Raw genomic sequence first — 17636 nt, 5'->3', positions numbered from 1 at the left:
TATGGGCCACAGGTGTCTGGACCCAAGCAGTGGCTTAATGCTGTGTCACAACACACACCCTTTTTTAGGGTTTCTGCCTCTTCTGTTCTCTTTCCAGGTGTGTATTTTCTCAAAACATGTCTGGTTGGATAAAGGTTGAATTAAATAATCATGTAGTGCTGTTACTGAATGCTGTTTACCAGTTGAGACAAATGGATGCATTGCCATTTGTACGTAACACAATCTCCATATGTACGTATATATATGGATACTGAAACACACAAAGATCTGCAGGTATACTGGAGCAGTTACGGAAGATAATGCATGTTGTGATTCAGATTTTCTTTAAAAATAATTGTTTAGATATGCATATATCTTATCTGTTACTGCATATTACAGCGTCTGTACCTTTACATATAAATGTGTTGGTAGTGGTTACCTGCGGGGATGGGAGTAGGACTGGGTAATGGAACATCAACAAGGACTTTCCCTTTTTTGCTGTCAGTGTTTGCCTTGTTCTTAAGAATGGGATCATGGGCCGGTTCTGTGGCTCACTTGACTAATCCTCTGCCTGCAGCACCAGCACCCGGGTTCTAGTCCCGGTTGGGGCGCCGGTTCTGTCCCAGTTGCTCCTCTTCCAGTCCAGCTCTCTGCTGTGACCCGGGAGTGCAGTGGAGGATGGCCCAAATGCTTGGGCCCTGCACCCACATGGAAGACCAGGAGGAAGTACCCGGCTCCTGGCTTCGGATCAGCACAGCGCACCTGCCGTAGTGGCCATTAGGGGAGTGAACCAACAGAAGGAAGATCTTTCTCTCTGTCTATCTCTCACTGTCTGTAAGTCTCTCACTGTCTAACTCTGCCTGGCAAAAAAAAAAAAAAAAAAAAAAAAAGGATCATATATCATTCATAGTAGCATGGGCTTTTAAATTTTGTTGAAAGAAAACTGCAGCTAACCGAGACATGCTGAATGTCCCAGGGCTGGAGGCAGGGAAGGTTTTGGGATGTCAGGGAGGGAGACATGGTACTATGGTCTGGCCATTAGCTGTGCTCTGGGTCCATATTCTACCAAGCCCCACCACTCATTTGGGCAACTAAGTTGACATTTGTACACTTGAACTTGGTAGTCCAAGGATGGGGGAATATAGTACCTGCATAGGTTTGTTGTGAGTTTTATGTAAGTCCATGTGTGTAGAAGTTCAGGCACAAGAAGACCATGAGCTAAGCATTCACTTTGTCATCTGGAGGGAGGAGGCTGTCTGCAGCTCCAGCTCCTGTAGACTGGTTAAGGGTAGACTTGGGAATGCCATAGTATGTGGAGATGGGGCCATGAGGCTGCCTGCTGTGGGAATACACATGCTTCTCTCTCTGCCTTTTGACACATGATTTGCAAATCAGCAAGGAAAAGAACACAGGAGTCAGAGTTTTCTCTGACTAGCCACGGACTCTTTCATATATAGGTATATAGTGGTAGGTCAAATCAATACATGAGTAGTGCCATTGATTTAGCTTTTAAGTTAAGATATTCAAGCTCCCGTAACTAGGGGTTTATAAACATAGTTGAGAATTTCCGATAGCAGCTTATAACGTTAGGGTGTTTTGTTTTTGTTTTTGTTTTTGACAGGCAGAGTTAGACAGTGAGAGAAAGAGACAGAGAGAAAGGTCTTCCTTCTGTTGGTTCACTCCCTAAATGGCTGCTACGGCTGGCGCACTGCGCTGATCCAAAGCCAGGAGCCAGGTGCTTCCTCCTGGTCTCCCACGCGGGTGCAGGGCCCAAGCACTTGGGCCATCCTCCATTGCACTCCCGGGCCACAGCAGAGAGCTGGACTGGAAGAGGAGCAACCGGGACAGAATCTGGCGCCCCAACTGGGACTAGAACCTGGGGTGCCAGCGCCACAGGCGGAGGATTAGCCAAGTGAGCCGCAGCGCCAGCCATAATGTTAGATTTTTAATCATTACATTCTTTAATTTTGCTTTTCATTAACTATTACTGAACATAGAATAGAGGATCTGGCCATCAAGACAAACTGTGCATTATTGGGTCTTAAAAGAACTTTGTCCTCTAGCGTTCTCTATTGTAGATTTCCTGTCACTACATACCAATATTCCGAATCTTCCTGTGCTTGGAATGACCCCTCGTGACTACGCCAGCATTTTGCTGGCAAGTGGCTTTTTAAAATGCAAATAAGTGTACTTTTAGTTTTTATTACTAAGATGGTGTATGGGTCTCCTAGGGTCATTGTAACACAGCACCACAAACAGGTGCGTCACTGCAGTCTGCCTCCCCATGCTGTGTGTGGCATTGTCCCTGCTGCTGTGTCTGTCCTTTCTTCTGTCTCTTCTCGTAAGGACACCCATAATTGGGTTTTGAGTTCCCCCTAATCCAGCATGACCTCATCTTAACTTGGTTATTATCTGTGAAGACCCTGTTTCCAAATACGATCACAGCTGCAGGGGTTATCTCCTAGGGGAACACAGTTCAGCTCACAACAGATAGTGCCGCTTATCGTTTCTGACTTTGAATCTTTGTGTAGCGCGGTGCTGGGCTGAAGAGACAGGAACCCTGAGAACCCCCTCTATTTTTTGTTTCAAAGTTTTGATTTCTTGGGGTCTTTGGAAAAGAAGGGGCCTGGAGAACAAATATACATCCCAGTGCTCTCAGCTTATCATGTCCAGGTAGTTTAGTGTGGGCTTTATTATTTAAGCAGACTTTATTAAAAAAAAATACAGATCTGCTTAACACTACCCCTTTTAATCTTACAGATAGAACAATTATGTTTTTAGACCTTTTTTAAACAAAATACCAGTTAATTGATTCAAATGAGATTCTTTTGCAAATTTCTAACTTTTTCACTGCCTAATTTATGTGTTTAGGATCATTATAAACTTAATGTATTTTAAACAAAAAAAGTTAGATTTATAGTCTTTCATATATTAAAACTATGTTAAAGATTTTTAAGTGGAAAATTATAAAATGTCATTATATATATAATAACGTAAATTAATGTTTACTTCAGTCATGGTCTCGCTTAGGTACACACTGAAGAATGTTTAGTTTTCAGGGGTAAGATCCATGATCTAGGAAATATTTTAGTTTATTCTCCAATTTAGTTAGCAGATATTTATTGCTAAATGTTATTCTAAGGGCAGTGTGAAGGAGTGAAAAGCACCAAAACAGCCTGCTCACAAGAAAGTTAGTCTGAAAGGGGAGGCCTCAGGTCAGATGGTCTGTGCTTTGCAGATAGGTGATGAGATGTCCCTATAATTGGTCAAACGCCCGGAGATGATGAGGGAGAGAACCATGTGGCCGTCTGCGGGAAGGACATTCCAAGACAGCGTGGCCAGCAAACTGAGATGCACAGTCCAACTTTCAGGTCTTAGAAGCAGCATTCAAGTTTGTTTTATCTGGAGTTATTAAAACAAATACAATCTTGGCCCGAGTTGGGATCTTTCCCTTAGCTCCATGTTGGCTGAGTCTGGGGGAGAACCAGTGGCAAAGCCCCAAGGTGGAAGTGAACTGGGGTACTCCAGGACAAGGGGCGGGCAGAGGTTCAAAGGCAGGGCAGGGCGAGACCACGGGTGCTGGTGGCCAGCAAGGGAGACAGACTGGGAGCACAGCAGTCCCTTGAAGGCTATGTATCTAAACCCCGCATCTTCAGAATCACAGAGCATTTTACAGCCTGTCTTGGCAGCCAGAAAGTATAGCAGCACGTAACCCTTACTGTAGATTTTTTTTAGATTTATTTTTTATTTATTTGAAAGAATTACAGAGAGAGGTAATGAGAGAGAGGTCTTCCATCTGCTGATTCACTCCCCAGATGGCTGCAACAGCTGGAGCTGAGCCGATTCAAAGTCAGGAGCCAAGAGCCTTTTCTGGGTCTCCCACGTGGGTGCAGGGGCCCAAGGAATTGGGCCGTCTACTGCTTTCCCAGGCATAGCAGAGAGCTGGATTGGAAGAGGAGCAGCTGGAAGTAGAACCAGAGCCCATGTGGTATGCCGGTGCTTCCAGCCAGAGCTTTAACCCGCTGTGCCACAGTAGTGGCCCGTGTAGATTCTTAGATATCAAATTGAATATCAGCCTAGACAGTATGAATCAGAACGGAGGCTGGGCAGTCAGGATTTCTGCCATTGCTATTTGCTGGTCTTGTGTAGGTTCTTCGGTTCTTTGTGATGTTACTTCCCTTTTGCAGCCAATTGCAAAACCAGAATCCCAACCCTTGCAGAGAACAGGAGTTAAAGGTTGGGGTGAGGAGGGTCCCAGCCGGTGTTCCTAGAGGCGGGGCAGGATGGCAGAGGAGCATTGTCTCCACTGTTCTGGGGGTTTTGTAAATATCCTGGCCACTCTGGGGTAGAATCACCAGAGCAATGAGGATTCTTTAGTGCAGGAACCAGGGGCAGCAGCCTGGTTGTCGGAGGCACCTCCCGCCCTGACTGTGGCTGCCTGTCTGTGTGTGTAACGCCTGCCAACTGACATGCACATCTGTAGTCAGCGTGGCTTGTCTGGCTGTATGTATTCACAGCAGAACTGCTCTTACAGGCCAACAGATGACAGCAACCAGCCCCCGGGCCGGGGTGTCCTCTCTATGCACGGGCTGACCTACGGCGTCATCCGCGTGGACTCGGAAGAGAAGCTCTCGGTGCTCACGGTGCAGGATGTCGGCCTCGTGATGCCTGGAGGTGAGTGCGGAGCACGGGCAGCAGACACTGTGGGGTTTAAAGTGAGGACTCCCAGTGCCGGCCTGGGAGTCACAGTCAATTATGGGATGATGTTTCCAACATCGCATCGCTGTTTCTCTCTGCCTGGGTATCACCATGTGCCACTGGTGTGAGCTCTGTGACTGAGCCCTTGGCTTCTCGTCTTCTGAAGTCTCTGTTAAGCGTTGGCGTTTAAAGCCATGCTTCCACTCCTGATAAGAGAAAACCACGTGGCTGGCAGGCACCACGGTTCACTTGGCTAATCCTCCGCCTGCAGCGCTGGCACCTTGGGTTCTAGTCCCATTTGGGGCGTCAGATTCTATCCCGGTTGCTCCTTTTGCAGTCCAGCTCTCTGCTGTGGCTCAGGAGTGCAATGGAGGATGGCCCAAGTGCTTGGGCCCTGCACCCGCGTGGGAGACCAGGAGGGAGCACCTGGCTCTGGATTGCGCAGCACGCCGGCCATGGCTGCCATTTGGGAGGTGAATCAACGGAAGGAAGACCTTTCTCTCTGTCTCTCTCTCACTGTCTATAACTCTCTCTCTGCCTCTCTCTCTCTCTCTCACTTTCTAACTCTGCCTGGAAAAAAAAAAAAGAGAGAGAGAGAAAGAGAGAACCACGCAAATTCACAAAGATAAGGAAGGGTGTCTTTGTACACTGGGACCCTAGGATCGCCTTCCTTATGACAGCATCGTGGGCCAGCTCTGTGTCCCCCCTGGGGCCTGGACTGACTGCTCCTAGAACCCAGAGGGACAGCTCCTTGTCCGTCATTGTGGCACCTCACCCAAAGCTGGCTCACTAGTTTTCCCAAAGGCATGAAAGCCTTTTCACAAACGTGTGAATACCCAGGAGCGTGAGCCTGTGGAATTAGAGAAGCTTGCTTGTAGACTCCAACTTGCCACGTAGTGCACTTGGTTGGACACCTCTGGGCACCCATGCACAGGACTCTGGGTTGCTGCCTCATTTTCAGCATGTTCTTCCCTCTTCCGCATCTCACAGGACCATGCATGTCAGCATTTTAACTCCTTGCTCTCTGTCTGCCAGAATGGAAGCAGAGCTCCTTCTCACGCAACACCCTATCTATCATCTGTATCTCCTTCCTTCGAACTCCTCAGTGCCCTGGAGAATGCTCTTGCTTGTGGAGTAAGATAGTCCCAGCCCCATGTGAACAGCTCCAGTTGTCTCCAAACAACACTTGGAGCACCCTAGCTTATGACGGGATCTTAGCTTATGACACGATGCAGTGCTGAGATCGTGTCTCGTGGACAGAAAGCCCTACTGCCCAGGTGGAATCCCACAGTGTGGACTTCTCACGGTTCCCCTCCACTGTGGTGTGTGCTGGGCTGGGCTTCTCCAGAGGGTACCTTGCCTCCCTCCTTGCCCTGGTTAGGGCATGAAAGAAATCAAGGCAGACTTAGCATTCGCAGTCCTCAATAGCCCTCTAATTCTAACTTTACCTTAATGAGTGTTTCTGTTCATCCTTTTCCTCCTGGAAACTGTCTCTTCACTGTCCCAGCAACTTTGTTTCTTCTTTCCAGTGCCTCCAGTTTCTGGATGTCCCAGGCCTATTGCAAGCTTCCCAGCTTCAGCCAAGCCACTTTGGCTGCATTTCTCAAATAAATAATAGATCCGTACCTTTATATGTCAGTTAAACAATTTTTTTTTCCTTAAGTTTCTAAAAAATTATAAGCCCTATGGTGAAAACTTCAAAAGATTTCGTATTCACAGTGGAAGACCCTCCAACCTCTGGAGGCCGCCCCAAGCATCCCCAGGCCTCCTCGCAAGAGCACTCCAGAGGCCTTGGAACCTCACATGCCCCTATGCGTGTGTGCAAGGTTATGCATTGTCTTTCTTGGGTTTTGACTTTGTTCATGTCATAATAGAGTTCTGTATTCATCTTCATGTGTTCTTTTTTTTTATTAAAAAATAGATTTATTGATTTGAAAGGCAGAGTTACAGAGAGGGGGAGATCATCTTCCTTCCACTAGTTCACTCTCCAAATGGCTGCAAAAGCCAGGGCTGGGCAAGGCCAAAGTCAGGAGCCAGGAACTCCGTCCAGGTCTCCCACATGGGTGGCAGGGGCCTAAACATGTAGATCATTTTCCACTGCTTTTCCCAGGCATTAGCAGGGAGCTGGATGGGAAGTGGAGCAGCTAGGACCCGAACCAGCATCCATATGGGATGACAGCGTCATAGGTGGTATTGTAACTCGCTACACCACAACGCCAGCCCCCAAAGCATTCCATCATAGAGTACACTTGTTAGCGCGTAAGCGCTTACTCATTCTTTTTTCAGGCAGCATCACATCGTTGGACTACATAGTTAACTCCGACTTTCTCTGTGTGAGTGATGCTGCAGTCTGACACCGTGAATGACATCATGCGTGCTTCAGTTTGGGCAGGTGTGGCGAGGACCTCAGAGAGAAAGCTCTAGAAATGGCGTCCCTGTCTCAAAGGGAACCTGCACACAGTTGGGATAGTACTGAACTGTCTTTCAGGAGGCACTGTAAGGGTTTGTTCTCCTGCCAGTAGTGAATGACAAATCCACTTTCTCCACACCCTTTCCCCAATGGGTTACCAATTTTTTTTTATTTTTATTTTTATCAGTCTGATGGTGAAGAATATTTCAGTATCATTTTATCATGAATTTTTCTTACTTTGAGGCTCAACTCGTCCTGACTGCACTAATTCCTTCTCTCGGACACTGTATGTCCAAGTCGGGGGCTGGCTGCTAGTCCTTTCTGAACAGTTTACCTGGAACTAAATAGACCACATCCAAAGCAGCAGGCTCCTGGTGTCCCGGGCAGATTTCTGTTTGCGGAGGTGGCTTGTGCTGGATGCACGTGTGCAAAGCATCCACGTGTTTGTGGCCAGAGCTAGTGAGAGGTCAGCCACATTGAATTATGTGCTGAAACACTCAAACCACATCCTCTGAAGGACTCACTTTAAAGGGAATTGAAATCAGGGATTAAAGTTTCCACCAGACATCTGAGGTTTGACCGCCACTCTCAATTTTGAGAAGCTTTGTATTTTGTGTTTGTTAATTTGCGTGTTCCAGTAGCATCCTGGAAGTTGTTCTCATCTTGCTTGAGGATAGGTGTGTGGCAAAATAACCCTTTTATTCTGAGCGTCAGCTCCACAACCTAAATGGCAGTCAGTGTTGTTCCCTTTAAATATGATTTACACTGCTGGCGCCTGGCTCACTAGGCTAATCCTCTGCCTGTGGTGCTGGCACCCCGGGTTCTAGTCCTGGTTGGGGCACTGGATTCTGTCCCAGTTGCTCCTCTTCCAGTCCAGCTCTCTGCTGTGGCCCAGGAAGGCAGTGGAGGTTGGCCCAAGTGCTTGGGGCCTGCACCTGCATGGGAGACCAGGAAGAAGCACCTGGCTCCTGGCTTCGGATCGGCACAGTGTGCTGGCCGTGGCGGCCATCTGGGGGGTGAACCAACGGAAAGGGAAGACCTTTCTCTCTGTCTCTCTCTCTCTCACTGTCTAACTCTGCCTGTCAAAAATATATATATATATATGATTTACGCACAAAAATTAGAGCAATTGAAATGTTTTATTGATGTCCCAACCATGACGTTGTATAGTTTGCCAGTACGTGACAAATCACGATTCCTTTTTAGGAACGTGGGCACCTGGTGACAACTCTCATGTGTGGTCTTGCTGCAGATGCCATTTCTGTGCCTTCAAGTCTGCAGTCATATGACTGTATTGGTCATTCGCCTTCCGCTTTGGCTCTCGCTCCCCAGTCTCTCTCATGCTGTGCTCTTCTGTGTCGCTCTTAGCCATCATGTGTTCAGTGAAACCCGACGGGATTCCTCAGCTGTGTAGAACGGATGAAATCGGGGAGCTGTGTGTGTGCGCCGTTGCCACGGGTACATCGTATTACGGCCTCTCTGGCATGACCAAGAACACCTTTGAGGTAGGTTGATGGAGAGTCCTTTGCCATGAACTCTTTTCCACTGTTTCATCTCCACACTGCTTATTGCCTTGTTCGTGGTAATAGACATGAAACCTAAGATGAAACTGCTTAGGAGTTCAGAAGCCAGCATGGGGCTCCTGCGCATCCCCCAAAGGTTCTGCTAAGGGTAAGGTGGGCGGGAGGGGAAGTGCTGTCCTATGTCTGAAGACTGCCTGCTGACACCTGTTACTGCCACCTGCCCTGCTCTGTCCAGGTCACCGAGCCTAAGAGGCAAAGCAAAGTTCAGGGACAATTCATTCCTTTGTTCTACAGAGAAGCGGTTAGGATTAAAGACAACGACCACCGTGTAAGAGGTGGGCCTGATAAGTCTCATGTTTCCACCAGGTGTTTCCCATGACAAGTTCCGGGGCTCCCATCAGCGAATACCCGTTCATAAGGACAGGCTTGCTGGGGTTTGTCGGTCCTGGGGGGCTTGTCTTCGTGGTGGGGAAGATGGACGGCCTGATGGTGGTCAGTGGGCGCAGACACAACGCCGATGACATCGTGGCAACAGCCTTGGCCGTGGAGCCCATGAAGTTCGTCTACAGGGGGAGGTTAGTTGCTCTCATCTGCAAATTAAGAGTATACTGTTATACAGAGAACATTTTTTTATATTCTTATGGAGAGTTTAAAAGTTGCATAAACATCTTAAATTCAGTGACCTCTGAGATTTGATCAAGTTTGGAGTCCCCAGAGTTTTCCAGAAATCTCCTGAGCCCCATAAATATATGGTCATTAATTTTTCCTCTAACTAAATAAAATATCCATTTGAAAAACTTACACGTATTAAATAACTGCACAAGATTGTCAAATGTTTGTCTTGTTTAGATCAGAAGGACCCAGTGGTAACCACTGAGTCACAGATTTGCATGGAAAAGTGGGTGCTCAGTTACTTCTTGAATTTCCCACAACTTTCTTCTTCTTTCTTCCCTACCTTCCCTGGCACATAGTAGATGCTAAGCAAACACTAAATTAGACCCTAGAGCTAAACACCAATCACTAAACACTAAATTAGACATGTCATCAACTGCTTTAGCATCTTTTCCAATTAGCCAATGAAGATAGGAGAAGGTTTATACTTGGATGTAACATGGCCACCTTTCAGTTACTTTTAAAACCACTACCTGTTTCTAAAAGGGATATCCTGGAGGTTTTGAGTGGCTGCAGTTCTGTGCTAACCACATTTGTACTGATTTGGAGACTATTATTGCACAGATGCAAACTCAAGACGTGAATGGTGTGGTTCTCCATGTCTCAGCACTTCTGATAATTATACACTCACTCCTCCTGCCCGTACTGAAAGGTATAAACCATATCACCAAAACCCGCAGGCACTGTGCACAGCCTTCAAGGGAAATGTGGGTAACTGCATCTGCAGCATCACTAGGCGTCTCCCCCAGCCCCTACAAAGCTATTGTTACATTAATAATAAGTGGGTGGGAATGTGGAATTGCAATTTGCTTTTTTTTTTTTTGAGTAGCAGTTAGAGCTGCAATGTTATTAAAGACGGTTATGAAATTCCTCACTGCCGCGGGAGGTCTTTGCGAGAGCATCTGCACCATGCGCTCATCCCGTGTTCCTCTCTGTCCCCCACAGGATAGCTGTGTTCTCAGTAACCGTCCTTCACGACGAGAGGATCGTGATTGTGGCCGAGCAGAGGCCAGACTCCACGGAGGAAGACAGCTTCCAGTGGATGAGCAGGGTGCTCCAGGTCACTGCGCCTTGCCACTCTACCTTTACATCCTTGGCTCCGTCCCAGCTGCCCTTCTTTATTGCTAGGATGATGACTTGGCCCTTAGCAGCTGCAGCTTTGTGTGCTTGGCACTGCTCCATTTACTGGGAAATCACACCAGGCATCCCACAAGCTAGTTAGCCTGATCCAGGGTGGGGATTAGGACTTTGCAAAGCTGGTTCCTGCCATTGGCACTGGGGCGGTCACAAATAAAATACTTTGTTATCAACTCGGGCATTAGTCTTCTGTCCTCCAAATTTCCTTTTTCGTTGTTTATGGTCTGACAGGTCCTGTGTAAAATTTCTTAGCTTGGTGAGTTCAGTCAGAGAACTCTGGAGTGGGCTTTTGGCCTGGCAGTTAAGATGCGACTTGGGATGTGTGCATCCTGCATTCGATTGCCTTGATTTGAATCCCAGCCCCTACCCTGGTTCCAGGTTCCTGCTAATGGGTGTCCCCAGGAGTCAGCAGGTCTGACTCAAATAGTTGGATGAGCATCACCCACATAGGAGACCTGGATTGAGTTCCTGTCTCCCAGCTTGGAGCCAGCTCTGACTGTTGCAGGAATTTGGGGGAGCAAACCAGTAGAGGGAAACTCTTTATCTCTCTCACTCTGCTTATCAAACTAATGTAAAAAATAAATGCTTACCGCAAATAAATAAATGAATGAAATTTTAAAAACCACATTTCTCCTGCCTTGGCACTTTCATTTCAGGAAGATTGCTCATCCCACACACACTTCTGTGTATCACAGACAGTATTTTGTGTATATAAATATTTGTTAGTTAAATGTACTGCATTTAATTCCAAGGATAACAATGATCTCTCTTTTTTCTTTTTAACTTTCCAGGCAATTGACAGTATACATCAAGTTGGAGTTTATTGTCTGGCCTTGGTGCCGGCAAATACCCTCCCTAAAACCCCGCTTGGTGGGATCCATTTGTCAGAAACAAAGCAGCTTTTTCTGGAGGGCTCCCTGCATCCGTGCAATGTCCTGATGTGCCCCCACACTTGCGTCACAAACTTGCCTAAGCCTCGGCAGAAGCAACCAGGTGGGTCTGACTGCACTGCACAGTGTGTGCCTGGTCTCAGGTGGATTCTCTCTGTGCATTCTTGAGTACCATGCTCAGCGGGAGGCCGTGCACAGGCGATCCCAGGGAGTAAAGTAACCGACTCATCAGAAAAGGTGCATTTCTACTCAAGGGCGGGTGGAATGTAGCATCTCTGAAGGGATGGCAGTCTCCATGCAGGGCTAGGCCAGTGGAGGACCTGTGGGTGGTAGGAGAGGCCTAGAGTTCCTGGTGGGGCATCGGGCACTTGATGTAGATTAGATTTTGCTCAATGGACTTTGGCAAGGCCAAAACTTCTTATATAAAGATTGAAATCATGCATCCTTGTGTGTCTCATGCGGTTAAGTTAGGAATCAAAGCAGAGAATACTCCTACATGGGAAAGCACTTTGAGTCATTTAAAGAATTCTACAAATTTATTTGTGACATTGTTGTAATGCATAAAAAATTTGTCTAATGCTTTGTAGTGTGGGAACCTCATTATCCACCAACTAAGTGAATTATAATGTCTAAATCAGTCATGCTCCTATGATTGCACGTAGTTATCAGCAAAGGAGAATTCGTAGCAAGGAAGCTCTGGGTCAGGACGTAGGTACTCTTCTGCCACTGTAGTAACAGAGGGTCCTAGTGCTGATAAAGCAGACCTCAGCAACATGTATGAGCCACAACCAAACTCAGACCAGAGTAATGGAATGGTAACATACAGTGTGTTAGGTAGACGAGCCACTCTCTGTGTGTGTTTCAGCTGATTGCATTCTCCTAGAACCCATGAAGTCAGTGCTCTTGTCTCTGTCATTACAGATGAGCACAGTGCGTCTTGAACAGATTCAGGAAGTTATCTAAGCAGACACATCTAGGATGCGTTAGAATCAGAATCCAAACCCAGGGGGCACTGCGCTCCTAAGAACTGTTACGTCGCCTCACTCAGTTTTTTTTAAGATTTTTTTTTCTTTCTTTCTTTCTTTTTTTTTTTTTTTTTGACAGAGTTAGCGAGAAAGAGAGAGACAGAGAGAAAGGTCTTCCTTCTGTTAGTTCACCCCCCAAATGGCCGCCACAGCTGGAGCTACGCAGATCCGAAGCCAGGAGCCAGGTGCTTCTTCCTGGTTTCCAATGTGGGTGCAGGCGTGCAGGCACTTGGGCCATCCTCCACTGCCCTCCCGGGCCACAGCAGAGAGCTAGACTGGAAGAGGAGCAACCAGGACTAGAACCCAGTGCCTATATGGGATGCCGGCATCACAGGCGGAGGATTAACCAAGTGAGCCACAGTGCCGGCCCCTTTTTTAAGATTTTTAAAATTTTTATTTATTTATTTGAGAAGTAGAGTTAAAGACAGAAGGAGAGAGAGAGAGAGGTCCTCCATCCGCTGGTTCACACCCCAAATAGCCGCATGGCCAGAGCTGCCCCAGTCCGAGTCCAGGAGCTAGGAACTTCCTCCCGGTCTCCCACACAGGTGCAGGGGCCCAAACACTTGGGGCATCCTTTACTGCTTTCCCAGGCCATAGCAGAGAGCTGGATTGGAAGAGGAGCAGCCGGGATGAGAACCTGCACCCATATGAGATGCCAGTGCCGCAGGTGGAGGATTAACCTACTGCACCACAATGCCAGCCCCTCACACAATTTTTAAAACTTCGCACGGGTCTGTATGGTGCCATCTGATAAAGAATAGCAATATGGTGCAGATTTTATAGAAAGTCCACCTTGAGATTGTTGGATTTCTTTTTTTTTTTTTTTTTCTCTAAAGATTTATTATTTATTTGAAAGGTGGAGTTACAGAGAGAGAGAGAGAGATCTTCCATCCGCTGGTTCACTCCCCAAATGGCCACAACGCCCAGGGCTTCACCAGGCCAAAGCCAGGAATCAGGAGCTTCTTCCAGGTCTTCCAGATGGGTGTAAGGGCCCAAGCACCTAGACCATCTTCTACAGCTTTCCTAAGCACATTAGCCTGGGAAGCTAGATCAGGAGTGGAGCTGCCGGGACTCGAACTGGTGTCCATATGAGATGCCCATGCTGCAGGTGGCAGGTTAACCCATTACACCATAGTGCCCCCCCCCCCGTTTTAAGATTTATTTTATTATTTGTTTGGAAGGCGGAATTACAGGGAGAGGGAGAGACGACAGAGGGTTGTTGGCTTTTCTTAACTCAGCTTGTCCATGGGTATAGTGTGATTTCTAGTAAACCCACACACCAGTTCAGAAAATCTCATCTAGGAGACTCTGTGGGTGTACCAGGGCTGTGGTGTACTGAGAATACTCCCTGCTCCTCTCTAGTAAGTAGGAGAGGTATAATGGGTGAGCCATCTCTAGTTCAAAGGCCAGGAAGCTGATGCTTACAGAAGAAAAGTGTTAACCCCAAGCATATTAGCAGACAAAGGATTGAATTCGGGTCTTCTGACTGTAAACCCCTGGCTTTTATTCTTTCTACAATTCTCGGTGTGTAAGTTACACACGGGGTGCTTTGTTCTCTCTTACTCTAGTATAAGCTACTTCCATCAAAGAATGCAGGAGGGCATTGTTTTCAGTTTTCTAGACACATCAGATTGACATTTGTTGTTGCTATTACATTTGTTACCTATTTCTGTCACATCAATCATTTTTTCCTGTCCTAGATTTCCTTAACTGATATTCTTCCTCCTTTTCTTTTTGTCCTCTCATCTCCATTTTCTTCTCCAAATCCCTGGTTTATACGATGGCTATAATAAAATGTGCGGTTGGCAGCTGACCAGAGTATCCATTTCTTAAAATTCTATGGACACGGTGCCATCATTTGATGAGCCACTGAAAACACAAAGCTTCAGTGAGCACGAAAGTGTCACGTCTCATAATATCCCAGAACACAAATAGCACTGGGAAGGATGCCATGGCAGTTGTTCCGACTAGACGTGTTTTCCCCGTTACAGTGAAATTTGTGATGGTCCCAGGACTCAGCAGGGTGTGCTCAGTGTAGAGCTGGATCTGTCCCTCGAGTGCTGGGGTTGTTTCATCATCAGAAGCTCCTGGCCTGGGTGAGCCCACGGAATGGGTGGTCTCACGTCCAGGTCCTGACAATTGAGTCATCTGTGAAGACAAGATCCAGGACAAGTATTTATCGTGGGGAGAATGATTTGCGAATACATGAGACTCTTATGATTTCATAGCTCTATGATTCCATATACTCTACCATTTCTGATACTGTATGATTTCATGTGTGGCTGATGACTTTTTAAAAAGAAGAGATCTAAAGTACGCATATTCTGAAATCTAAATTTAAATCTCTCAAATCTAAATTTGAAAAGAAGAAATTGAAAGTATACATGTGTACATATATATATATATATATCCCATCTGTTTTTATCAACTTGAGAGATAATGTAATTCTGTATCCTCAAAAAAATGTTTTGAACATAAGATGACCATTAAGCTGAACACCTTTCTTCTGCCAGTATACTTTCCTAGCTCTGCTTCTGGCTTGCCATACACTGAGAGGACATTGCCCCAGGCCTCAGTTTCTAAATTTTTTGTAATGAGACCAGGTGATTTCCTTGTTTTAAAATATTTATTTTATGTATTTCAAAGAGTCGCAGAAAGAGAAGGAGAGAGAGAGAGAAAGAAAGAGAGAAATTTTCCATTGCTGGTTCATTCCCCAAATGCTCAAAATGGCCAGGGTTAGGCCAGGCCAAAGCCAGGAGCCAGGAACTTCTTCCGGGCCTCCCATGTGGGTGCAGGAGCTCAAGTACCTGGGCCATCCTCCACTGCTTTCTCAGGTGCATTAGCAAGGAGGTGGATCAGAAGTGGATCAACCAGGACTGGGACTGTCGCCCATATTGGTGATGGCTTTACCTGCTTCACCAGAATGCCAGCCCCAGACTAGATGATTTCTAAGGCCCCTTGGAAGAAACACTTAAAATGGTCCTAAGAGGGTCATTTGGCACAGCAGTTAGCACACTGCTTGGGACATCCGCATTCCATATCTGAGTATCTGGTTTGAGTCTCAGCTCCTCCACTTCCAATCCAACTTCTTGCTAATGTACACTCTGGGAGGCAACAATAATGGCTCAAGTACTCGGGTCCTCGCCACCTACATGGGAGACCTGGACTTTGGCTGGTGCGGGCATTTTGGGTTGACGATCTCTGTTTTTCTGTCTCTGTCTCTCAAATAAAAATAACAACTAAAAAATAATTTTTTAAAAGACTCTGAATGAGTGCCCATCATTGGCAGCCAAAGCAAATGTTCATCAAGACCATTTGTGTGCAACATAATAATATGGTTAGACCCTGGGAACAGAGTCCTGAAAATTCAGATGATTTATAGACAACTAAATCGCCTTTTCCTACTGGAAGACTTTGTATTTATTTCAGTTAGCAACAGAGTGCTCTGTGAGATCATCTTAATTGAGCACCAAACTGTTAAAAGCCCTTGAGCCCAGCCTGGGAGCTAGCAGCAGTACTGTTAAGAGCTGTACAAACTGGCACAGTTTCACAGCTTTGAGGATTTTATCAGAGGAGTGCGAGGAAGCAGCTCAGGGAGAGCCCACAGGGAACCCCGTCCCATGGGAGGACAGTGCTGTCCCTCAGTCAGGGTTGTGACTGGCTGCTCTCTTTGAGATAAAGCTTCTGACCGTCCCCTGTGTAGGAACTTGATAGCGCCAGAGACCACGTTGCTGACTTGCAGTCAGATAAGTCTAAAATTGAGAGCAAGTGAAGGGAATGGATGTGAATTTCAATGTGGACGTGGTGGCACGTCCCACCTTCATATTTTCAAACTGTGAGGCAGTGACTTATGGGAAGGGTGTTTCATACACGCCCACCTCCCTTCAGTAGGGAGGGAGTATGATCATCAGCTCTTGGTAAGAACGGATTTTGTAAATGAGTTTCCTGGCAACAGTCAGGAAAGCCAGGGTCATTAAGTCTGTGTGTGGGGGAGAGAGAAGGTCCCTAAATTTGCCACATTTGCTTTCACGGATTGCAAGCAGAAGTAATCATTCATAAGGGAAGACCTGAGTGAGTGGCAAGACAAGCACCGAAGGAGGCTCTGTGAAAACCTGGTACTCTCCCAAAGTCCTGCTTTCCCTACCTGGTTTGAATTCTTACAATTACAGAGAAGCCTTTAGACCGGCGGAGGCCAGTTTCCACATTGGTTTCCTAGAAGGCTCATCTTGCTCAGCCCGCCGTCACCAAGAAGAACATTAAGGTCCTTCATCAGCCGAAGCTAAGATAGAAGCCGAGTGGCTGCTAAGCAAGGATGCAGACTCGGAGGTTGTTCTCATTACCTCGCAGAAGCAGTTAACTCCCATGTTGCAACCGTGGCAGCCGCTCTCTGCATTCCAGCCTGCAGTCCATGGCCGGGTGGCCGTTCTGTGTTGTTCAGTGGGAAAATTCGATTCCTTTTCCATAGCTGCTGTGTCGAGAACTGACAGGAGCAGTGTAGTCTGCCCACAACCATCACATGTGAAAACTCATGTGATACAGTTGAGTGTGTAAGGCTTATTCCTGCAATGACCCAGGCTCTGGTGCAAGGCTCCTACAAGTTGCCTAACACCTGAGCACCGACTGGCAGGAGTCCAGGGATCTGTGTAATAGGCTATTCTCTTCCAAATTTTAATCCCGTCTTGAAGCCTTCTCCCACATCATGGTAAGTTTTGTGTTTTATGGCGAATAAGTTCAGGACGACAGCTGTGAACCCAAAGAGAAGAATAAGGGTCCCATTCTCACTCGGTCACCTAAATGATGCCTAGTGCTGGGCTGCCTCCTACTGTGGTTCTTCATTTCACTGTTTATTCAGAGGAGCCAGGATGATGTAAGGGCAGCTGGCATAGGAACTGGTCCATGATAAGCTTTGTTTCTGTGCTACCACTCTTCAACCTGTATCTTAAACCTTTGATAACTTTTCTCAAGTATTTCGTGGTCAGTTTGTTTAACTGCAGACACAGCTCTTCATCTGGAATAAATAATGCAGCATATACTCTGATTTATAAATATGTAGCTTGACCTCCATCAAAAGTTCAATAAGATATTGACTTCATCATTGCTTTCAGCTTATACTTGGTCAAACCAAGAAATAAACACAAACTGATAATGTCCTCTGTGTTATTTTACAAAGCAGTTCTTTTGCTAAACTTGCTCAGTCTCCCTCCCTCCTTTTCCACCCTCCTTGACAGATCCACACACACACACACACACACGGATATTCTCATGAAACTTTTTTCCTATAAAATCTGGGTATCTTGATTTA

The 17636-nt window shown here is 46.5% G+C and overlaps 1 protein-coding gene across 2 annotated transcripts in view; it reads left to right on the top strand.

Annotated features, from left to right (window-relative positions):
• The window catches only part of DIP2C (disco interacting protein 2 homolog C), a 485199-nt gene that overhangs the window by 379518 nt on the left and 88045 nt on the right, over window positions 1–17636 (top strand). For both annotated transcript variants that reach the window (XM_062211075.1, XM_062211076.1), the window contains 5 exons: window positions 4514–4653; window positions 8456–8592; window positions 8977–9185; window positions 10228–10342; window positions 11211–11412. In XM_062211075.1, coding sequence (XP_062067059.1) covers window positions 4514–4653; window positions 8456–8592; window positions 8977–9185; window positions 10228–10342; window positions 11211–11412 — 803 coding nt within the window. The remainder of the gene's footprint in view (window positions 1–4513; window positions 4654–8455; window positions 8593–8976; window positions 9186–10227; window positions 10343–11210; window positions 11413–17636) is intronic.

Source organism: Lepus europaeus, chromosome 14 (assembly GCF_033115175.1).
Source record: "Lepus europaeus isolate LE1 chromosome 14, mLepTim1.pri, whole genome shotgun sequence".
Lineage (NCBI taxonomy): Eukaryota > Metazoa > Chordata > Mammalia > Lagomorpha > Leporidae > Lepus > Lepus europaeus.
Note: the sequence above shows the minus strand (reverse complement) of the source record. Positions and strands in the feature narration are given on the sequence as shown.